A 23,155-nucleotide genomic window follows, 5' to 3' on the forward strand; every position below is an offset into this window, starting at 1 on the left:
GGAAGCGGGAAGCCTGGAAGGAAGATATGGGGGAGAGGCTAAAAGTTGGAGTCCTGAAGACAAGTGGGTAGCCTGGGGGGGCCGAACAGGGATTTTGATTCGCCAATCAGCGCTGCTTCCGCGCCCAAATCTCACACACATTTCACACGATTTTACCAAAGCACTTGCTAGCGAATTAATGCCATGGCCCAAGCCTGCATTCCTTTCAAACCAGCATCAGCTGGTACATTGATTTCCCGCAGTCCGTTTGATGTTGATCCCGGAAAAAGATCCAGATCTCTCTTCGCGTCTTCGCCTTGCAGCCTGCGTCATGCCCCCTACATTACATGAGACCAGGAGTTTTGTTGGAAGCTGAATGTTTTGATGCCTATCAACCGACTTCATTTGGGCGCTATTATCTAAAATCACGGGGATGACATGGGATGCAGGCTTGCTTGCTTGCTTGCTTGCTTCGCTTCTCCCGTGCTCTATGCAGAGACTATAATAATAACACGGTAATGATAACAATAGGTAATCTACAACTCTAGTCGCGGTCGTCTCGTAGTCCTTGAATCCTGATGTACCTAGCGATACGACCGTACGAGATCACCAACTCTGACACAGCAGGCACCATTTTTTTTTTTTTTTTCGCAACCTCGCTTCCACCCACCCCCACCTGTCTCCTGCTTTCTCTAGACCACTACTCTACTTCCCTCCTCTGTAGCCTCTCATCAGTCATCACTCGGATATGAGTGCAAACAAAAACGCCAATCAGCTTCCGCCATCTGCCACTTTGCCTTTCACTGAATCACTTTTTGCTTGTCTGGCGGCAGTGGACCGGTAGCCACCTTACCTGATGTAGTTTAGACCGGCTATGCCTTTGGCAACCCCGGGCAGCCCAAAGAGCCAAAGAGCCAAACGCAACACTTCCGCTTAGCTGCTAGCATCAGACATCGTGTAAAAAGCAACAAGGCTCCTTGATTCAAAGCCGAGACTGTACCGTAGACAACACCCCCCCGATTTCTTTGCAAGGGCCCTTTCTTTTATTAACCACCACTTATTAATATTGCGTGTTCAGATTGACACCTCCACCGCGGCACGCCGCGTTCGGTACACGATGGCTCGTGTCATTGGGTCTGATACATAGCTCGGTCGCCCTTGCTACCCTTTGTGCAATGGGATGCATATTCACTCTACACACTAGGCAGTAATCATCTTAATCCCTTCATTATCCGCTTTGGTGGCTCTAGCACACTATTGAAAGCTTCAATCACCCGGAAACACACTTTTTCTCGCCCCAAACTCCTCTGCTTGCTCCCAAGAAAGAGGTCCCAGACCACACTCGAATTTACACCAAGAGGGATCAATGATCATCAGCCTCCCCTTTTAAGCTTGGAACATTTGGAAGAACCTTGATTGAAACCGCTCTCATATTGTGCCGGATGAGCAACACATCATCATCCTTTCATTCCCTTAATCAGTCTTTTGACCTTACTACCCTCTCTTAATTCCATTCTCCAAACGCCTCTGGTGCGTCTCCCGGGATATGCACTTTTTATTAATCCGTCCTTGTACGACACACCTCCCCTACTAGGTCATTTCTACTTAGATACTTCCAAATTCATCACTAGCTCTCATTCTCCCTTATTCTGAACCACAACAAAAGGGAAAAGACAGTTGAAAAAGCTTCATTGCTCCTGTCAATGAGGCTCATGGCCACCAAGCCACCGCATTCGTCGTCTTTTCCATCTCATTAACCTCTCTCCTTTGCCCTTCACTCCAACCGCCCTTGCCTACACCAAGGCTTCACAGCTGAGCTGGGCTGCGGTCAGACTTACACCCCCTCTCAGCACGTTCATGAATACCCACGCCAAAAGACATCACACCAAACAATCACGCCACCGTCAACCCTCAAAGCCGGAGTCACCCCTCTCAACCCCTCCTCTAACGACTTCTGATCCCCAAGAGCTGCTCCAATGCTACGCCTGCAGCGTCCTCCCTCCATGCCTTCAACACATTTGTCGGAACGTACCAATCTGAATAGTATCCTCCCTCCCTTTCCACCACGACGAGACTTCGATTGGGATTGGAGCAAGGTCAACGCTGCATCAAGAGCTGGACAGAAGTCACATCTACCGTGCAGCCACTACTTTCCGGAAAGTGTGAGGGGGTGTGAGCTTCCAGGCAACGAACACGGACTCCGCACCCCACCAAGAGACATGAATGGCATGAACGGCAATCCACTATTAGCATCGAATGCTGAAGGAACACAATATAAGCGTGTGCCAGTCGTTGCATCAAATGCTCCTCCCTACCAGCCATCTCTTACTACCCTCGACAACTCAAAGCAATCCAGCAACCGTCAGCCTTTCTACAATTCTTACTACTCTGCAACCCGGCCCCAAAGTCCGGTGCTACCTAAGAAGGATCATACGGCGCAGAATGAGCAGACGGCTCGACGAAGGGCATCGAACGACAGCAACTCCATCGCTTCCCACCTTCAAATACCTGCATCGATAAATGACAGCAAAGGCAGCTTGCCTGAATTCGCAGCCCAGGTGAGACAATCGACCTTCTTGTTCCCCGTAGTCGTTTATACTGACAGTGCCCAGATAACCTGCTTTTTCTGGTTCGAGTCCTATTCTACCCTCCGTTTGGTCGAAGATGCACCCTATGTCCCTAACCCAACAGGTCTACTCGTATCTGAGGCAATGCCTACCACAGGGTTTCGAAAATGGGTGACGACCATCCTTTCGATGACTCAGGTCTCTCAGAATGTTATCCTTCTGGCTTTGATGTTCATTTACCGGCTGAAGAAGTTCAATCCTGGAGTGAAGGGAAAGGTTGGGAGCGAATTCAGACTTCTAACCGTTGCATTGATGCTAGGAAACAAATGTACATCCGCTTTGCTCTCAATGCAGTTTACTGTACAAAGGCTGACAGATTTGCAGTTCTGGACGACAATACATACACCAACAAGACTTGGGCAGAAGTATCAGGCATCTCTGTCCAGGAAATCCACGTTATGGAGGTGGAGTTCTTGAGCAATATGAGATACACTTTATTTGCCTCTGAGGAAGAATGGAAGGCATGGCATGTGAAGCTCGGCAACTTCTCTGACTACTATGACAAGGCATCTCGTTTCCGAATTGAGAACATGGCTCGCAATATGCCTCTACCAACGCCCCAGTTCAGTGGACACCCACATCTTCCATCGCCCCCAGCGTCACAGAACACTTCGCCGCCGTTCATGACAAACCCATCACCAGGGCATCCAGCACTCCCTCATCCACTATCCGTACCTCCATACCTCGCACCCAACATACCTTCGCCTGCGTTGCCGATGCCGGACGTTGACCTGAAACCCTGGTCGCGAAAGCGAAGCCTTGAAGACCACAGCTTGGAACCACCGGCAAAGAGGCTGTCTTCGTTGAATCCTTCGGCAGCTTCAAGCACGACTTTGACTCCCTCTACGGTGAAGAACACCACTCCACCTGTACCAAGGCTACCAATGCCGAATCTTTCAATATCCACAGGAAGCCAGCATGGCTCGTCCCCAGCACAGCTGCCAATGCCTTCAGGAAGGGCAATGTCGACTGTCTTCCCCGGGCCCAATCGCTGGCCGCAAAATGGTACGCTGCCGTCACTTCAGTCTTCAACCTACTTTAGCCAGACTGGCAGTGCGAGAAGTGGTTCCCCCTTAACTGGGCAGCCCAATAGGCAGTCTCCGTACGCCACTGGCCCCTCAACTCCTTCACCAACCTCTTTCCACTTTCCTCAAAATGCGCAGACGCCAAATGGTCTCTCACCTTCGGGATTCCCGGCACCAAGGAGTTCGCCATACAAACCTATTCGACGTGTAAATACGCTACTGGTTCCACCACCATCAGCGTCTCTACAAAATCAACCTCAAAATGTCTCATACGATCAAATGCACTATCAGCCACTAGGAAAACCTATCAGCGAGCAGAGACGAGGCGTCTTGCCATGTCTGCCCTTCGAGACCTGGTCGCAGGCGCATCACATGCATGATCAGAATTACCTTCCCCAACCGAATTTTGCCTCATAAGGCACCATCGGTCAAGCGTTATTTTTTCTATCCGTGCTCTTGGCTTGAGCAAAGTGCTTGCTCAAATCGTCTCGACACGGTCTTGCATTTTTTTGAGGTCATTTATACTTGCATAGCGTGGCGCTTCTACCCGGGACAACAATAGCATTTTGGCATTGCAGCGAGCTGCCAGCTTTAACAGAGCGTGCCACGGCGTTATTTTGTTGGATTCGGCTACTATTCGAAATCCTAGCATCTCTAACCAGCTTGTAAATAGAGAGACACTCATATTTTCCAATTCCTGATGCAGAGCCTCCTTGAAAAGGGCCGATGTCTACACGGGTCTCAACCATGGCTCTGGAACAAGGTGAGGTGGATCTGGGCTAGAGAGAAGCCGAGCTCCATTGTCCCAATACCTCGTGCTGTGTTTCAGCGACTACGACGTTTTCGTGGAGAAAACCAGAGATCTCTGCCTAGATAATCTTGAGCCACCAATTGGAATGTCTAGGATGGCGGCATGGCTTTCTATGTCTGAGTGGGTTGCCTCTCCTGTTGATCCCAAGTTTACATTTTCTTGCTCCTCCGGTCAACAGCACCTTTAGACCAAAGCAATTCCTGTTCCCCCGAGTCTACAAACCACTCACCCAGTCACCCACTGCAAAACATAAAATCTGCGGTGCATAAGCGCGAAAATCGGGCCAATCACCGTAAGCGCTGCGGGATGACGCAACTGCAACTTCGACGCCAAGCAACAACCTCTCCCACGCCAACAATGCAGGTCACCGCACAGCATGCACAAGACTTTACTCCTTCACAGATGGCTTTAAGGTATCTCCATAACTGTACCTACTGATTCAGGCTTTCACTGATTGATAGCAGGGCGGTGACGATACCTTCGGCGGCTTCCCAGGTTTGTCCTAAATCTCCAAGTCGCGTCGCTTCAAGTGTTCTTCATAACCCCTTTGAAGACTTTGTAGTATCTCTAGAAATTTTGAACTGTCTTGTTTGAGAGTATGATCCTCAGACTGAAGCCTAGTAATTTGCGAGTCGCGTTTCTCCAACCATTTCTGAAGCATGGTAATCTGTAAGTCGCATTCCCTCGAGAGCTTCACTGGGACTCGTGCTCGCTTTGATGCTTTGATTGTTTGACGTCTTCTTGCGTCGATCAGTGTGGGTTGAAGCCTTCTTTTGAGCGTGTAATTCCTGCCTGAGCGCAATCTCCTCAGGTTTAAGAGGATCTATTCGCTTCTCGAATTGTATACATCTGTCTCCGTCTATCGCCCGCAGCACTTCGTGTTTTACATTGAGCTTGGTGTAGTCTTGATCCCTTTGACTTCTTCCTTCGATCTGCGCAAGGTCAGGTTTGAGAGTGTTATTCTGAATACAATTTTGATCGGGCACTCTATGGGCGGCATAGTTGCAGCGGACACCCTCCTTACCATAATGTCTGACTCGTCTGTTTCGTTCTTCTCCGGTATCAATTCGGACCCGACTGATCCTCTTCCGTCCACCTCCGCACATACTCAGAAGACGACGTCAAAACCTGCACAGACAAATACACAGAAATCTTCACGTCCTTCCACTCCGCAGCCGCAGAAGGGTTATCGCCCTTCGACTCCCCGCCCTGACGGCTCATCGTTCGTGTTCCCTTATATCCAGGGTATGCTCGCCTTCGATAATCCCTACCTCGGCATCTCTCCAGGTGCCGTCGCCCACGGTGCTGAAGCGCACTACAAGAATGCTTCGACCGCCTATAGTGCAATCTCCGAAGTTGCTGGCGTCCTCGAAAATGGCTCCTCCAACAATAAGAACACACCTAAATCACCACAGCAGCAACAGGCAAGTCGCAAGTTGCTGACACAAGGTGCCGACGCCATGTCCGCTTCAATGACGAATGCCACTGGCGATGCAGCGACCGTACCGGCTTGGCAGAAATGGGAAAAGTATCCTAGGTTTGCAGGTGCCGCCGGGGCAGTCGCTGCTGGAGGGGCGGCGGCGTATTTGAAGAGGGATACAATTATTGAAGGCTGGTTCTTCATTGGGTCTCATCTTGAGTTCGGGGGACGTCTAGCTAAGGGGAAAGAACTGAAAAGCCGGCTGGAGAGTATAGCCAAGCTGAATAAGGAGCGAGGCATCGGCTTCGCAGACCTCATCACCGGCCTCGGAAAGGGTGCTTCTCAGCAAAAGAAATCAGGCACCCCACTCGCCGGCGGTTTCGTCGAAATCGGCGCTGTCGAAGGCATGGCTCCGAACGGCAGGACTTTTTGTACCAGCCCCAAAAGCGAAAAAAATAGGAAGTTCTTCGAGGAAGCAAAGAACGACAAGGCGAGCGATGAGATGCAGGCTCATATGAATATGTTCGGCGCGAGTGGGAATAGTGGATATTTTGCGCTGTGTGAGAGGGCGAAGGTGTTGGTTGCGAATTGGGTGGGGCCCGAAAAGAGTGCGTGGTATGAGGAGAGTACGCCTCTGAAGGCGACGGCGAGCAAGGAGTTGGAAGACGTGGAATTAGGCGATGGGCAGAAGGCTGGGGAGAAGCCTGTTGTTGTTGAGAAGTGACGCTAAGTATGAGGTTTGAACTGATGAGGTGGGTCCCACGATCGTGGAAGACATACGTCTCTGGCCAGGAGTTCTTGGACTTTACGAGAAAGATGATAGAAGGAGTGGCGTAGATGGATGATACCCGTGCGATGATTTTGGAAATACTCGTTCCTAAACGAGTAAACCCAAGCTCACTCACTGTCGGGATTCAGGATTACCACTCGCCGAACCGTGCAGAGGGACTCAATGGACGGAGAGAACTATTGGCTACGCTGTGAGAGGTCTCTTCTGGCATCTCGATGCCGGAACTTTCGAGCCAGACAGAAGAGGCCGTCTCAGGGGCCTCAAACGCTAGAGCAATTATGCTCACAAATGCGTTTCTTGAATCCCAAATTGGCCTCCCCCCTTAGCCTTGAATGCTCATTACATGCAGTCGTCTCACATGTTCTAATCTGCCATACTATCGCCGTAGACTATCCAATCGAGCTTGGAGATCATCATCGTCTGTACTACCTCCACCGCCACCTGGTCCTCCTCCTCCTCCTCCTCCCCCGCCTATAGCTTCTGCGACTCGGCCGTCTGAGACTGCGGTCTTCCGGAGGCCGGAGGGTGTTTCGCCCATCTGCATTAAAAAAGTAAATCAGCCATCGGCCCTGTCTCAAAGCCCAGATACCTGCTCCCTGGATCCCACCCTAAGAGTACGCATACCGCCTGGCCCAAATCCACCCCAATCTCATCAAGTAGCTCCTTCACCACCTCCTCTCCTTCCTCCTCATCCTCTAACCCGGTCACGTCGTCTATCGCATCGTCCATCATCTCTTGTCTTTGATCCATGATGTCGTTTTCCTTTTCGAATTCCATGGCTATGCGTTGTAGAGCAGGGAGGTTCATTTGCCGGTTCATGGATCCGAGGAGGGAGGTGGCGCCTTTCATGCTTTGCATCATTTGCTCGTTGGAGCGCACAGTTTGGATGCGGAGGGATATAGCTTGTAGTTGGGTGCGCATGGAGTAGAATTTTTGTATGTATCTAGGATGGGAGGGAGAAGGTTAACTTCCGACGGCGTCTCGAAAACCGTCTGAACCATTAAAGGCAGAGATATCAGAGGGAACGTTGAGGTACACACCTCCTCGTCCTGACCAGATCTTTTGCTTGGATTTTACAGGCTCCCATTTGCCCATTCTTTGCGCTCTTCTTTATGTCTTGAACGAGCTTCTTCTCTTGATTCTCGAGCTTTACTCGCTCACGGTCGAGCTCTCTTTGTGTCTTCTCTAGAGCTCTCTGGTGTTTGCGTAGTCTTTCTGCCGGCGTCATACGCTTCCCGAAGGCCCATTCGACGATCTGGCAGAGAGATTAGCTGTGAGCTTTAGATTTGAGCGGGGGGTTAAGAAGGGGGGCTACTTACATTCATGTTGGCGGACAAAAACTGTTGCTGGGAGGAGACGGACGCGGGAGGATTGAGGAGGAATAGGAGAAAAAAAGAAGTAAGTTCAATTGGATAGAAGTACACTAGGAGCTTGCTGCCTTGCGAAGCTGTTGAAGCTTGATAGACCGCGGCCGGATGACGCTGCTTTCTAAAAGGCGCTAGCGGCGGAACATGCCATTGGAAGGACGGCGGCGAATCATTTTCGCAAGCAATGACCAACAATGAACTCTTTCCATCACCACCTACCGAATTTTTTGAGCCTCACGTCTTCCTTACCGCTTTGATATATTCCTGATCATGAGTCAGGACCACCATCCTCGCGATGGCTCCGCTGGCTCTTCCTTCGGTCGCTCCTCACCTACTCCCTCATCTCCACATCCACGGACGCCGCGTTATATGACAGTGGGCAATGGGTCGACTTCAGCCAGCGCGGCAGCATTAATGTCGACACTCGACCACGACTCAGGCTATGGATCAAGTATTGCTGGCGACAGCTATACTAATGATGGTAGCAAAGGGTGGCATCCAGGACTAACATCAGATCAACCCACACCAGAATTTACTTCGAGAATACCTGACGAGATGAATCCAGATGCAGACAAAGATAGGAGGATAATGGCCAGTCATGTCCACCAGCTATACTACAACCAAAACCGCGCTGCGCTCGGTCGCCAGATTACGAAGACCGTGGAGACCCTTAAGGGTCTACAGCAGATGAACTCGAAATGGCCTGCGCAATACCCTTCTGTACGAGAGCCCCAAAAGCCAAAGTCAGATCCTAGACCCGGCTTCGCACATACTCAATCAACCGTCGCTGGTGGAGACATCCACAAAGGAAAAGACAATGTCCCTCTACGACCTGGTGCTCCACGCAGGGCTGCCACTTCCCTTGGCGAAGAATCGACCGCAGAGTCGAGTTCTGCAGCTGAAGCCCGGAAACCTCAAGAGCCAGAAAGACTCATCACACCTCAATCAGCACAGGACTTCTCGGTACTGAAGTTGAACATGAATGTCCAAGGATTCACGCAGGCCGAGATTGCACATTCAATGAAGAAAGAATCAATAGCATCTTTATTGGATGGGAGAATAAATCAGAGTATAAGGCATTTGTTACGGCTGCGGGATCGGATTGAGGATACCTCCAGCAAAGTCCTAGTCACAGGTGACTTGAATGCCGGTAAATCGACATTCTGTAACGCGCTGCTGAGAAGGAAGATCCTACCGGAAGATCAGCAACCGTGTACGAGCATTTTCTGCGAGGTCTTGGACGCGAAGGAGAATGGCAATCTAGAGGAGGCGCATGCAGTTCACAAGGACGCCACGTACAATCGGAATGACGAAAGCACCTATGATGTGTACCCTCTGCAAGATCTAGAGAAAATCGTCACAGACAATCAAACGTATACACAATGTAAGGTTTACGTTAAGGACATCCGGACGATTGACGAATCGTTACTCAACAACGGTGTTGTGGACATTTCGATAATAGACGCACCTGGTCTTAATTCAGATTCTCTGAAAACGACTGCGGTTTTCGCGAGACAAGAGGAAATTGACGTGGTCGTATTTGTCGTCTCCGCCGCCAACCATTTCACTCTCTCTGCCAAGGAATTCATCTGGAACGCCGCACACGAGAAGGCGTATATCTTCATTGTGGTCAATGGATTCGACAATATCAGGGACAAAGACAGATGTGAGCGCATGGTCCTGGAGCAAGTTGCAAACTTGAGTCCAAGGACGTTCAAAGAGTCTTCTGAATTGGTACACTTTGTTTCAAGTAACGCAATTCCAGTCGCGCCTGCAATTGGTCCAGGTCCTCCCGGTGGTGACGGCGGCGGAGGTGGCAGCGGTAGCAGTTCTGGCCCTTCGAACGATTTCCCATCCCCGGATGACGATGACGAGATGCTGGGTAAGCACGGCGAGCCTGGATCGCCTCCGAGGAAGGACAAAGGAAAGGACAAGGAGAAGCTGCAGGACTTTGAGAAGTTGGAAGGCTCACTCCGACGATTTGTGCTCGAAAAGCGTGCTAAGTCGAAGCTCGCCCCTGCCAAAACCTATCTCCTCAATGTTCTCACCGATCTCAATTTGCTAGCTACCGTTAATCGCGATGTTGCCCAATCAGAGCTCGACCGCGTGTGGCAAGAACTTCAAGAGATCGAGCCAGCCTTCGAGAAATCGAAGAAAGCTCGCGCAGAAGTCAGCGATGATGTCGACAAGACAATCGAAGAGACATGCTCAGACATCTACAACAACACCCGCATCATCATCAACAACGCTATTTCCCAGGTTGCCGCCACTGATCTCGGCGTCCCATACCCTGGCCTTATGAGCGCCTTTCAATACGCCGAAGATGTTAAACAGGCTATGCTCGACCAGATTTCCCAAGCGGTCTCAATTTGCGAAGAAAAGGCCAAGCATCAGACAATCGGCAGCGTCAACACCATCAAATCTCTAGGCGTACTACATCTTGGTGACGAGTACAATGACTTGAATTTCAACTCGGATCGGATGTTCACAAAGAGACGAGACCTACTAGCCCGACAAGTCGATTTCGAAATCGAGTTTGCGGATTTCTTCGACATTAGCAGTCTCTGGGAACAAAATGAAAAAGTCGCAGGTACAGGCATGGCTTTGACGGTAGCAAGCGTGCTGGGTGGACGCATGATGGGCGGGTTTGGCTGGGTAGACGGAGCTGTCGGCGCCGCTAGGGTTATGGGAACGCAGAACATGCGGAGACTCATCGTTCCGGGTCTCATTGCAGCAGGTACGTCCACTTTCCCCCTCCCATCTCCTCCTTTCCCAGAAGCTCGCGCTGACTGACCTGTGATACAGTGGTTCTGGCAACGACCTACACCCTCCACACAATTCCCACTACACTCCCTCCTCGCCTCTCCCGCCGCATCTCCTCCACCCTGTCCGCTTTGGACTATACCCACACCAACGCCTCCCGCGTCTCCACCGAAACCCGCAAAATCCTCCGTTACCCTGCCGAAAACTTGCACGCTGGGCTTCAGCAAAGTGTTAGAGAGCTGGGGGAGAAACGGGAGGAGAGGGTCAAGGTTAAAAAGGAGTCAGAAGTTGCGAGGAGGTATTTCGGGAATTTGGTTAGGGAGACGGGGGAGGGTCGGGGGAGGGTCGAGGATGTGGATCTAGAAGGCGCGCAGGTCCCGGGGTTGGCGGGGGGGTATGAGGAAGGTATGATGGTTTGAGAGATGGGAGAGATGGTCCACCTGATGAAGGGTCTCTTGCCTGGCGTTAGCGGGAAATGAACGTTGTATCCCTACCGAAGCAGGCGTTGTCAATTGATCACAGCGAACACCGGTGGCCGGCTCTTTAACTCCACACACTTTTTTTTGGACCGTCATGAAGATGATGGCCCTCTTATGGAAGTGCGACGCGTCTTGACCAATAGAATCTTGGCTTGGAGCATTGACCAGGAATGAATATGTGACATGTATCGGAATATTTACCCTAAAACCAAACAAAGCCGCAACGTCGTAACTCATGTCTCCGTAAAGGGTCTTTCGGACATCAACTCATTCGATCACAGACCTCCTATCCCTTATATATATAGACATACCGCAGCGACCAAGTCTTGCATGTGATTCAAAACTCCATCGCGCCTTCCCCAAACCCATCGCCTTTGTACCCACTATCGTTAACCAGCTTACCCAACACCTCAAGGTTGTTATGCGTTTCGGGCCCGAAGGCGCCAAACCACGGGTTATCCCCACCTTCCACACCGTCATTCCCAAGCAGTGGTTGAAGATCAAGTGTGAGCCAGTCCGAAGGGAAAGCCATGGGGTCGTCACCGTTTGAATAGAAGGGTTGCTGTGGCTGATTATGATGTTGGTTTTGGTTAGGGGACTGCGTGAAAGTGTTGACGAAATTATTGTTGGGATTGAAGGAAGCATAGTTGTTCCCAATGGGCGGCATAATGGATATATTGCTGTCGTGAGGGGAATTGTAGGTGCGAGATATACCTGCAAGCGGACCTTGTCTATCATCGTATTGGAATCGATCAGAAGGGTTAAAGTTCTTTGTGCCGGTTTGATACCCATCGGAAGCAAAGTGGGCTTGCTGCTCACTGAGATGGGTGGTACGCTTTGCTTGCTCTGGGGTAGATAGAGACCCCGGAGGTAGTCTGACAAATTGGGTGTTAATTGCTTTTATCAAGCTCTCGAGAACATCGGCGATGCGTAGGCAGAGATGAACGTCGTCGACTACGCTGGTACGCAACGCTTTGACCGTATCTTTCAAAAGGCGCAGCGATACTGCTACTTCGTCCTCTTTCCCGCCGAGGGCGAAAGTCTGAAGGAATTGTGAGACGAAGGCAAATCGAATGGGCGAAAGGGCTCCTTTACCTTTAGAAGAAACATAGCAGCGGAGATGATTCGGAAATAAGTCCGCACAGGAGCATGCTTGAGATGGTCATTTGGGAGAAGAACGTCCAACACATGCCGTAAGACTGTTCTCGAGGAATCAATTACCTCTCGAATGTAAGGCTCGTTCCGATTGTAGACGCTTGCATAGGATGAGGACATGGTGGAAACGGGTGACTGCGGGCTTTCGCCTTGGGGAAGTGGATTGGCCTTCGCAGCCCAATGCTCCATCACAGCTTGAAGCGCCAGGGAATTGATGTAGAGAGCTGTAAGAGGTCAATGAGGGGAATTGATTATAATCGGCGTATAAACACTTACTGATGTAATGATACTCGATCGAAAGGATGACTCTGGGGTACACTGGAACTGTGCTCCGTTAGTCAGGTCTAAGGTGTCTACGTAGATATGTAACTCACGATCCAGAGCGTTGAACCTTTTTTGCCATGAATAAAGGAGAGGCTGAAGTTGGTGGAGTTCTACGATGTAGGCTTCAGTCTGGACCAGCTTTGTGGTTTGATCTTTAGACGAGAATAGCCGGTCGTTGCAGTCTTTCATTATGATCATCAGCTCAAGCCAGCTTTGCTGAGTCCTGTCTACAGGATCCTTGAGCATGGTCGAGTCCACTGACATCATATCAGCGCACTGTAAAGCCCACCAACAGGACACATACCTGAGACAAAGCCTTCTTTCACACTCTCGATTGCGAACTGGTTGATCTGGTCTGAACACATGCTCGGAATCCCAAATCTGCCACTTGCTTGCGTAACAAAAACGTAGAGCATTCGCTCAATTCTGTCCGCTCGTTTATTGTACTCAGTCGCTCCACCTTTTCGTTTCACTATTCCATCAACAGAAAGAACCCCGTCGGAGTAAGTACCGAAGATGCCGAGCTCATATGCTAGGACGTATGACGTTCCAATAAGGCTCCAGCACATTCGGTCTGATCGTACAGCTGGCTCGCTCCACGTAGAGCCCAAATATAGGGCTTTTTCATCAGCAGGAGTATCAGCATCATCTGCAGGAGCTAAGATGTCATCGTCATCGTCCCTGGGCGGAAAATGCATGGACCTAGGATGGAATTCGTTCAACAGAAGGAGGCTAAAGAATTAGTTAACCTGGTAAAGGAAGAACGAGACTGAGAACGAATACCTCTCAATAGTGCCAAGCGTTCGCAGTCCTCCCTTTCCAGAATTGGGCTGACCTGGTCTTCGGGTACCTGCGCCACAAAAGCCTCCTCCGAACTGCTCCTGTCCCCAGAACATGCGCGTGATCATATTTTGCAAGTACGACCATAGCCTCTCGTGGATCATGAATGATCGAGTCTTGCCCCCTGGGCCTGAGAGTTCCATGTATCGAGAAGCAATTGTAAGCACGGTGACTGTAAGCATTGGCTCATCGTTGACAAGGTTTGAATAGGCTGCATGTGAATCGAAAGCCGGCAGACTGATTGGGGTAAGAGGCGAATGGCATTTGTAGAAGCTGGGAATGTCAGCCTAGCCTATTTGAGCCAAATAAGGGACGTGCGTACTAATCGATGTACGATATTGCTTCTTTGGCGGTAAACCATCCAGCACGGACGAACCTCAGCCGCGACCACAGTCTGAGCGCTTCTATTGGGATAGGAGTGTCGTCAATATCTGCGTTGCTTCCTGAAATTGCTGGGTCTATATTCAAAGGATAATTCTGCCCTGCTTGGTCGTGTGACGAAGGCCCGGAATTGTATCTGCCATGCATGATGTTCGAAGTTCGCACGGACTGGTTTGTCGACCGTTCTCCTAGGCTTGCTGTATCTTTACGCTGCATATGCTCGCTTTCATCGGAAGCTTTGAGGAGCAGATGCAACGCATCGCCGGGTACGTTGATAGGGCTCTGAAATAGTGCGGCAGCAGTTTCATTGGAGACTTCCTGATCCTGGCCATCTGCGGCCTTACCCAGCTGTATTTTCGTAGCGTAAGGGCTGTCTTGCTGGAGAGGTCTCTGCCTGGGTAGATCGTATCCATCCAGAGGTGAGGTAGCAGGTAGAGGTCCCGAGGTCAACGACTGTTGGCCATTTGGTAATGGTTGTTGATCGAAAGAGCCAGAAGTCCTAACACTCTTTTTTCTGGCAAGGTGTGCCGCAAACTCCTCGTCTGGTGGCCCGTCTCCCGCAGATTGGCCATCCTCGCTGTCGGCCTTCCGTTTTCTCCTGGTGGCGGAGAAGTAGCATTCCTTGGCTTCGCGACGACATCTGACACACGGAGGGTCGTGAGGTTCATCAACAGGTCCTAGGTCGCAGCGAACTTTTCTCTTCCTGCAAGGAATCTGCGGAAGCCTACATTAGCAAGCGTGGGGGATGTGGACAAGGTCGGCTATACGCAGGCTTGATAGGTCCTCTTATGCAGTGGTGATGCAGAGATATCTCCAGCATGTGAGGCGTTTTGTGAGTTTCCGGAGATTGGATCTGCAAGCTGTTGCGGAGCTGCATTTGCCATTGTCGTGGCTTGAGAAGCAGAGAAGGCAAGAGACGGCTAGCTGCGGAGTAGGATATCGAGGATGCGCCGTTAGATAAACCCTTGGCAGCTCGAGCTACTGAAACAAAGCTTTACAGCGACGACACTCGTCAGATATGGATAGCTGATGGAAGGGTTTCGCCGAGGAATCTGATGCCTTGTGCCGATTGATGAAGTAAAGTAGTGAGATACTACTACAAAATTTTCTAGCTCTGCGGTAACTTGTCCCCCTCTCGGATCCAATCAAACCTCATTAAACAAGTAGTTCTTCTACTGCTTATATCTACATAGTCCAGAACCTCAAATCTGAGGACTAGACCCGTTGTATCTGCGAAGATTAGGATTTGCCAATCGTTGCTCTTTCCATTGCCACATGGGCCATTACCAAGACGCCAACCCATGCCCCAGCTATCCGAAATAACTCCGTCGCCATGCTCGAACATTTTCCAAAGGAACATCTACGACGTTTCTTCGGACTAGCCGCCATAGTTCGAATCGCGGAGGGGGTACGTGCTACTTGCATACTCCGAAGTGCCGTCGTGATAGATGGTTCCCCGTCGGTCATCTTCAGGAAGGAGCTCCTTGACTTCCCAATTGCCTTGCTTCGTGCCGACGCTGAATTCAAGATCTTCCTTGGTAATGGAGTCCCAGTACTAGAAGTTATGTAAGCGGTACTTCTACGCGAGGTTTTCTCTCCTCGTAGGCTTACCTTGTAGACCATCATGACTGCTAGGAGGTTGCATATTGTAGCGAAAAATAATCCGTCGAGGTAATGCGATACGGCGTCGCAGATAGTATCACTGAACACGTAGAGGATCACCTGGCCAATGACGAAGAAGAAAACCCCAAAGGAAATATCTCCGAGCGGCCAGCGATCTTGCAGGGTATTCGTAACGAGTATGATTTGCATGGCCAAGTAGATCAACAAGCATATTCCATTAATCAGGTACAGCACCACGAAGAGGCCCACAGTGTTGGTTGGACCCAACCCAGCTCTCCCTTTGAATGTCAAGATGGATACTGCGCCTGAGATAACGAACATGCCGATCGAAGAGCCTCGGAGTAACCACACGGATTGCCTTGTTCCGTCTTCATACAGCTGAAAACCGACGAAGCCATTGATCAGGAGGCAAGTGCACAGGGCGGAAGTGAAGCCATTCTGCACGGCCACGAAGTAAGGGAAAGTGCTCGATCCCGGAGGTATGACTCCAGCGTCCAGTATCAATGAGGTCATGGTCAAAGCCATGTAAATGTAAAAGAAGGTGGTGATCTCTTTCCGACCTATATTTAGAAACACCACTGGTCAGAAGGCATTCAGAAGGACGGGCAGGATCCAGGCCCGACTTCCTCACCGACAGCTGTAAATTTCGAGCGCACATGCAGCACCATGATAGCCGCCATACCTAACGCCAATATGTGTATGAAATCGGTTGCAGCCTCGAAGATGATGGTGTTGGCCAGTTCAATGTTTCGGGCGTAGCAGGTTGCTTGGATGCCTGTCGTGCTATTCGAAATAGGATTCGTAGGACCCACAACGGAGCACACTGGCAATGCACTCTTGCGACATATCGTCTCGAAATCTCCAAAGCCCATAGCTTCTTGGCCGCTTGGGGTGCGAAGGGCGGTGGTGACGAGATGTCGTTGCCTCGGATAGGTGTGGGGGTAGGGTAGGTTAGGTTGACGGCAAAGGCGGTGTGCTGCTACGTAATGTGTAGCAAGGCGCAGACAGGTAGCGAGAGCAAGTGAGTAGTGTATGGAGTGTATGAAGAATGAAGGCAATGCGCCGTTGTAACGTCAAAAGTCAAAGAAAAGTTTGTTTATTGTTCAGGAGTCTGAGGAGTCTTGAGAGTTGGGGCCAACTCGGCCGAGAATCGTATATGCGCTTACTAATCCTATGTTTTAGCGTCAATCAAAACAAGCCCCGGGCTGCAGGCGCCAAGCACTCTTCCCAAAACCAAGTATTCCCCATAATCGCATTCAATCGCATTCAATCGCATGAACGATACTTCCATATCCGACAAGCGACCCATCAGAACCCTTCCAAATTTATTCTGAGCACGAGGCAACGTCCCGGCCAGCTTCAAAACTGGTCGTTGGGCATCCATCTGATCACGGTACGAGAGACGAGGTCCACAAATGGAGCCTGCTCCTAGCGGTCTGTGCATGCAACGTTCAACCTGGGCGCGCGCGAGGCTCAAGCACCTCGCCTTCGTGCATGCACCATTCGGCATTGACAGGCCCATATCATTTCACTGACGCCTTTTGCATGCCGACCAGAGGCTCGGATAGATCTATCCTCCTTTTGGACATTCTCATACGAAGCTATGAGGTCACTTGGCCTCTCTAGCTGGCTAACAGAGGGGGGAGAGAGGTTCATCAAGCAAAAGCTAGGGTAGCAAGCTTGTTTCAGCTGATATGAGAATAGGTTGCTGAAAGTGAGAATTTCAACACGTTGCGGATATCAGACATGCTTTACTATGACTTGCCGCCTCGGAATCTTGACCAAGACTCCCCCCCCCCACACTGGGTCACCTCGCCAGGTCCCGAAACGTTCAACCCGGCTGTACCCCAGTTTCCTTCAGCTGTTTGACAGCTGCGATGATCCTACTACCACTTTTAGCCTTGTCCTTTGATGCGCTCCAACTCAATAAGTCAAAGATGCTCATGAGGATCTCAATCAAGCTGTCCGGCGTATTTTAGGTTACAAAGTTTAGGTTTGATCACGATTTCTTTTCGAATTGCAGGCCCAAGCTTCAAGGAGGTCCTTACTCGCTTTGACCGCCTATGAGCGTTAATGCTCCATAACTCTCGTTTCTGATACTTTGCGCGAGCTACTGGCCATTATACTCCACGCCAACGATAGATTATCCTTCGTTGCTCGGGTGGTACTCGGATGATGCTGGAGCGCAAAGACATGCATGCTTGTTTTTTCCCCTTGCGACATAAACGGCGAAAAATTTCATGGCGCCGCGATCTGTTCAAAGCTCATACTTAATCATGTCACCTTCTACCAAATCTATATTCAAAAGCATCGTCTCCCGGGAAAGTCAGAAAGATGTCGCCATTCTTCCCAACACGGCCTGTATCCTGATCACCAGAAGTGAACCGTGACTCCAACATACAATTCTCTTAGAAGCTTAGTGCGCCAACAGATACAGTGGTCAATCTGCCCATTTGGTCTTCAACAGAAATCGAACTTTTAGCTCCCCAAAGTGCAGGAGGACTACGGTGCGTTTGTCCGCCCAGTTCTCACAGTAGGAGCACTGCAGCGCTATAGATTAATATTCTCTGTGCTAATACCATTCCAGATCAGGTTTTGATTCAGATCCCTGCTCCCCCGTCCGCAAGCCCTCGTCAACATGTGCGAATACACACGCAACTACTACGTCTACTCGAACTGTACGGACCCAGCCATGCACTTCACTAGAACCTCGACGGAAGGGAATGCAAAGAAGAAATGCGCCAAAGCACCTCACGAGCGTTTCATTGTGGTCTCGGGTACCTGCAATATATGTCGGTAGCACGTACACTCGTCACGCCATCCACGAATCAAGGGGTAGAGAGCCTTTTGGGAGCGCTTGCTCGTCTACTCAGCCCTCCAGGGTCGCAATCACCACCATTCAGGAAAGAGGGTGCCGGCGACGTCGAGGCCTGAATGCTGGGCAATTTCATCATTTCCCACGCCCACACGAGGCATGGAGGCCGCGAAGCTTAGACTTTGGACATGGCGGAGGAACGCCCGTGCTCGCCTTGCTTGCCACCAACTCTAACGAGGCGGACGATCAATATTGGAGAATGGAGAGCGCGGGTGGTTGGATTTCTTCGGCAATTGTCTGTCGGCCTCGTGGGCTTGCAAGGTTTACCCCGGTGCTTGATTATGTTCGCTTCTTTTTCACAATGTCACACATTCCGATGATCACTCTTTATTAGTATTACGCGCTGTATGGTTTGTCGGTCGGCAAAAGTGATTTCAGGCATATACCCTCGGAATCTTTACGTCGTTTAGAGCTTGATACCCACCTACCTATTCTCTTGACCGAGCGTCTTTTCAAGAATTTTGACGCCGAGGGCCCTTTTTACAGCGTCATGTCGCGTGGTCCATTTAGGCTAATCGTGCATTTTATTATGTGCATCGTCCCGCGTCTAGCACGTGCGTTTTTTGCTCCCTCCCACTTTTTGGATCGTCCTTGGATCCCGCCTCGCTGGGACGCGTTCTACCGTCAGACAGGAGAGAGAGTCCCTGCATATGCCCCAAGTCTCTTAACTCCGAAACTTTAGCTCCGACTTCCAGGTCTCTAGGACATGACAAAATGATGAGTAGGTACTTGAACCTTGTCACCTAATAAAGTACCTTGGCTTTTTGAGTCCCATCTCTCCTTTCACAATCGTAAAGTCATCTTTCTCTATAAGCATCATGTGTTCGATGTAAGATTTATAGCGTCAGAGCCCCGTTGCACTTGAGTTCCAGTATACATAAGGTACCACTGCCACCCAAATCTCGGAGATTATGTTGTAAAGCAAAAAATAGCGTTAGGTCTAGCCTATCCTAAAGCTTTCCCAATCTTCGTCTCACCGCTCTCCGATGAAGGACACGAGAGATGCGAACCATGTCTCTGGGTCTGCTGCCTTTTACATTGCTGGTTACCTTTTTCGTCGCTAACCTATGAACCGGCGGTCACATGCATCCGGTACCATGACCCACGCATCCTTCAAACTGACCCGACCCTTCTCATCCTCTTCCCTGACCTTTTCTGCCAAATTAATTCAAGACGGTATAACTTTCATTCTTCCATTCGCTAAAAGTGACGACCCGACCTTCCAGCCCCACCCATTCCTTCCACACCGCTTCTTCCGTATCATCCTTGCTTCGCGCTTTCCCATTGCCCAAATAGTCCGTCCGGCAGGACCCTTTCCACTCCTCTTCCTCCTGCTCACGCCAAGCGCTTCCTTCCCGTACCATGGTTCTGCTTCCGACTAGCATGGCATCCAGGAGCGTCGATTATACCTCATTGGTTGGCGCTCGATCCATGAAGCCACGAGCTCCAAGTCCGAGCAGTGTACTTTTCAACACATGAGCTTTGACAAGGCGGCCGTGCCTGCACTTGACGCTACCGCCCCCCCCCCCCAACTCATATTCCCCAAGTCTGAAAAAAGTGGCCATCAGGCCCCAGCATCAAACACCCTCCCTCGCCTCTTCCGCACGAGCCAGCCGGCGCAATTCGCGAAACGATGCCAAAGCTGCTCGGGTGGCCGGCCGGAACGACGAATGCCCATCGCTTTAGCAATCCATCGAATACCCATCTAAAGTCTCAGCCAGCGCAAAACCACCCTCACCGTAGACCTTCTCCGGATCGCCCGTAAGGGCGGAATGACCTACAGCTTCATCGCCCATCCCCTTCCTCCCCATCTATCCATCCACTAAGCGGGCACAGTCTCGCTTCCTCGCCTCCGTTAAATCATTCCCTATCACCAAGAAAGTAGAGAGAGAGAGCGCTGCGTATACTACTCCGAAGTGTTCGGCAGCGCCACGGTTCGTGGAAAGGGTGACGGCCAAGTGCCGCGGGCGTGGTGGGACGGAGGTACGGGCAAGGGAAATCCACGATGGAAAATCCAAGGTGAAGAAAGTGCCAAGGGGAGAAGGGTACGGGTTACCGGGTGGGTACATGTTCTCGGTGGCGGGGTAAGCAGCCGTTTTCGAGTAAACTAAACCAATACACTTAACAGTGCGTGAGACAGACACAAGTTGGATTTCGAAAACGAAACCTCGGGTCTGCAACATGTTATGTGGATCCCTGAGTGGCTGCATTGCGAAAGCTCTGGAAGTGATGCAGGGAGAGTCCAGAGACGTACCGGGTGCGGGGGAAGCCAGGTGCTCGTGAGGATTTTGACAAAGGTGATAGCGTGCTTGGGGAGGTCGAGGCGCACTGAGATGAGTAGTATTCTGTGACCAATAGGCGATGAACAGAGGCGAAGTCTTTCCTTGTCCTCAAGCCCATGCTTAAAGAAGAAAGGGTGAAGTGTTCTGGGTTGGTGGAGACGGCGACGTGAACCGTCCAGAACTGCGACTCTCGGTGTCATGGCTAGCCAGGAAGTGCAACATCTGGCAAGATGCCAGGAACGTTTCAATGTATTGTTCAAGTACAATCTATACTAGCTATCTGAAGTTGAAGCTATCTCTGTAAGCAGTACGCGATGGCGGACGATAGCAAGTGCAAGGTGCAACGAGAGGCACAAACCACAGACACTGGAATTACTGTCGGCAAAAGCAGGATCGCTACTCCATCTCATCACCTCTACAAGGATATTTGGTCAGGAGAACACTGCCTTCGGCCAATGGAGACCATGACTCAAATCCATCCCATTGAACATCCATCGCTGCAGTCAAAGTTAGCATCCCGGTCTTGACTTTGCGAAAACTGAACTTACTAGTGGGGAAAGGCCACCAATCGCTCCAGTCCTTCGTCATAAACACCTTAAACGGTCCGTTGACAGTCTTACTCTTCAGCTCCCCTCCGGGTGCGCGGCGCAGATTCTTCAGCTGGGCGAAGACGCGAAGCTGGGCTGCCATGGCTGTCTCAACGATCGGCCGACCGATACAGCCATGTGGGCCCCATCCATGGTGGATGTACTTGTCCAACGGCCGGGTGAGGTCGATTACCTGCGGATTAGGAAACACCGTCGGGTCGAGGCTGGCTGTCGCGAGGTTGACGAAGATTCGGTCGCCCTTCTTTACCCGGACAGAGCGGTTGCCATCTTCAATCGTGGTGTCAACGTCTGCAATACGTGTGAGACCGAAGGCCGGTGTATTCAGACGGTAGCCTTCAAGAGCGTATCGTTTGAGCTGTTGGAATGCCTCGGAGCTGTCGGATGCCGCGAGCTTTTGGATGGCTGGCCAGTGACTTTTGTAGGGGTCAGAGAGATAGAGGTCCAGCATCTGGGCAAAACCCTGAGCTTGAGTGGCGACAGCTGCGGCAGCCGTAGGGATAATAGTCCAGGTGACCTCGTCTACACTCTTCCCACCGGCTTCAAGTCTGTCGAGGAGACGGACACCATAATGGATCAGGAAACTCGCTGCGGGGCCTTTTCCGATGTTGTACTCCAAGGAATCAAGACCCTCCACAGTCTCATCGAGGGAAACCTTTCTTGGTAACGCTTTTTCACAGACCGATCGAACGACACGGCCTAGTTCTTTCGCGGCATCTACAGCCGCAACTTTGAGCGTAAATGAACTCGGAGGATCGAGGTCCACGAATATATAAGCAAAAACGAAGGCCAAGTGTTTGTAAAAATCCTGGTCGATGTAGGTGCCTTTTCCGTAGCTCGAGTCAAGCATGGGTATCTTGAACATGTAAGCAATAAAATTTGCGTGCGAAGCGTTCCCGACGAGTCGAACGGCATCAAGCTGGTAGATCTTCCCAAGCTTAGCGCTATTCTGGCGTACCAGTTGCATGGTCAGAGTCTCGTAGAACTGCCGGATCTCTTCCAAACCGTCAGGAGGTTTGTAAAAGGCATTGTGCACAAACCATTTTTGTCTTGCACTGGCTCCAGAGTCATCACTCAGCATATAGTCGTGACCGGTCAAACATCGGATGCGAGGACCCCATGGGACTTTGAACTTTGCCTGATCATCGAGCACGCTCGTGACTCCGGTCCATGACGCAATGGGGATAGGAGGGTCGACGGAAGATGGCGGACTGAAGTCATAATCGTCATCTTTTCCTAAGGTCTGAAGTATTTTGCGAGTCTCGCTTGGAATGGTGAAAGGGAACATCGCATAGACTGAGTTGTCGACGTAAAAGCCAGGATATGCCCTCATTAGCAGCTTGTAGATCACGCCTCCGCCAGCAACTTGAGGGTCAGCAGAGGCTTGTTTGTAGCCCCAGTGGGTCAGAGACCCGGGAGTATAATCCTGCATAAGGTCAGTTGGTGGGCGTTCGATGCTTGCTGACCAACATATGTGAGGGAACTATACCATAGTGTAGTATCGATCACCCCGAATCAAAGCCACGGTATTCAAGAGAATTGCCTTCGACACAGTGGAGCCAGGGCACAATCCTTGACCTATTGTATCTGGAAGTGTCGCTTGTTCGGCGACAATTCCGGGGTAGAGTTCCACTAATTCGACTTTGTCATAAAGTTTCTCCAATGTTGCCGCAACATCTGGATCTGAGTTGATCTCGATCCAAGTCTCATGCGGTTTAAGTTGGAAGAACTCTCGAAGCTCATTGAGCGTGGCCACTTTCCAACTTCTCGCTTGCTCCATGCCGAGTATCTCGACAGCCTTCATGATTG

General features: G+C 50.7%; 8 protein-coding genes across 8 annotated transcripts; 4 read left to right on the plus strand and 4 right to left on the minus strand.

The window, feature by feature from the left end:
- Positions 1-1,955: 1,955 nt before the first annotated feature.
- Positions 1,956-4,048, plus strand: HO133_001445 (uncharacterized protein; the record flags this gene model as incomplete). Its single annotated transcript, XM_037292375.1, has 3 exons — positions 1,956-2,537; positions 2,592-2,874; positions 2,931-4,048. 3 exons carry the CDS (start codon positions 1,956-1,958, stop codon positions 4,046-4,048), a joined length of 1,983 nt encoding a protein of 660 aa, XP_037151794.1.
- Positions 4,049-4,799: 751 nt separating this feature from the next.
- On the plus strand, positions 4,800-6,586 carry HO133_001446 (uncharacterized protein; the record flags this gene model as incomplete). The annotated part of the gene is made up of 3 exons (XM_037292376.1): positions 4,800-4,855; positions 4,907-4,937; positions 5,315-6,586. The coding sequence occupies 3 exons, from the start codon at positions 4,800-4,802 to the stop codon at positions 6,584-6,586; spliced, it is 1,359 nt and encodes a 452-aa protein (XP_037151795.1).
- Positions 6,587-7,028: 442 nt separating this feature from the next.
- Positions 7,029-7,977, minus strand: HO133_001447 (uncharacterized protein; the record flags this gene model as incomplete). The annotated part of the gene is made up of 4 exons (XM_037292377.1): positions 7,029-7,190; positions 7,277-7,595; positions 7,693-7,907; positions 7,972-7,977. 4 exons carry the CDS (start codon positions 7,975-7,977, stop codon positions 7,029-7,031), a joined length of 702 nt encoding a protein of 233 aa, XP_037151796.1.
- A 312-nt stretch (positions 7,978-8,289) lies between these two features.
- On the plus strand, positions 8,290-11,201 carry HO133_001448 (uncharacterized protein; the record flags this gene model as incomplete). The annotated part of the gene is made up of 2 exons (XM_037292378.1): positions 8,290-10,756; positions 10,825-11,201. The coding sequence occupies 2 exons, from the start codon at positions 8,290-8,292 to the stop codon at positions 11,199-11,201; spliced, it is 2,844 nt and encodes a 947-aa protein (XP_037151797.1).
- A 397-nt stretch (positions 11,202-11,598) lies between these two features.
- Positions 11,599-14,845, minus strand: HO133_001449 (uncharacterized protein; the record flags this gene model as incomplete). The annotated part of the gene is made up of 8 exons (XM_037292379.1): positions 11,599-12,303; positions 12,357-12,640; positions 12,693-12,740; positions 12,791-12,997; positions 13,045-13,472; positions 13,524-13,853; positions 13,903-14,675; positions 14,729-14,845. 8 exons carry the CDS (start codon positions 14,843-14,845, stop codon positions 11,599-11,601), a joined length of 2,892 nt encoding a protein of 963 aa, XP_037151798.1.
- Positions 14,846-15,339: 494 nt separating this feature from the next.
- HO133_001450 (uncharacterized protein) lies at positions 15,340-16,456 on the minus strand (the record flags this gene model as incomplete). The annotated part of the gene is made up of 3 exons (XM_037292380.1): positions 15,340-15,516; positions 15,573-16,144; positions 16,216-16,456. 3 exons carry the CDS (start codon positions 16,454-16,456, stop codon positions 15,340-15,342), a joined length of 990 nt encoding a protein of 329 aa, XP_037151799.1.
- Positions 16,457-18,222: 1,766 nt separating this feature from the next.
- On the plus strand, positions 18,223-18,518 carry HO133_001451 (uncharacterized protein; the record flags this gene model as incomplete). The annotated part of the gene is made up of 2 exons (XM_037292381.1): positions 18,223-18,361; positions 18,466-18,518. 2 exons carry the CDS (start codon positions 18,223-18,225, stop codon positions 18,516-18,518), a joined length of 192 nt encoding a protein of 63 aa, XP_037151800.1.
- A 2,619-nt stretch (positions 18,519-21,137) lies between these two features.
- HO133_001452 (uncharacterized protein) lies at positions 21,138-23,150 on the minus strand (the record flags this gene model as incomplete). The annotated part of the gene is made up of 2 exons (XM_037292382.1): positions 21,138-22,772; positions 22,836-23,150. The coding sequence occupies 2 exons, from the start codon at positions 23,148-23,150 to the stop codon at positions 21,138-21,140; spliced, it is 1,950 nt and encodes a 649-aa protein (XP_037151801.1).
- Positions 23,151-23,155: the final 5 nt, after the last annotated feature.

The sequence above is a fragment of the Letharia lupina genome (assembly GCF_014066315.1).
Source record: "Letharia lupina isolate WasteWater1 chromosome Unknown contig_12, whole genome shotgun sequence".
NCBI lineage: Eukaryota > Fungi > Ascomycota > Lecanoromycetes > Lecanorales > Parmeliaceae > Letharia > Letharia lupina.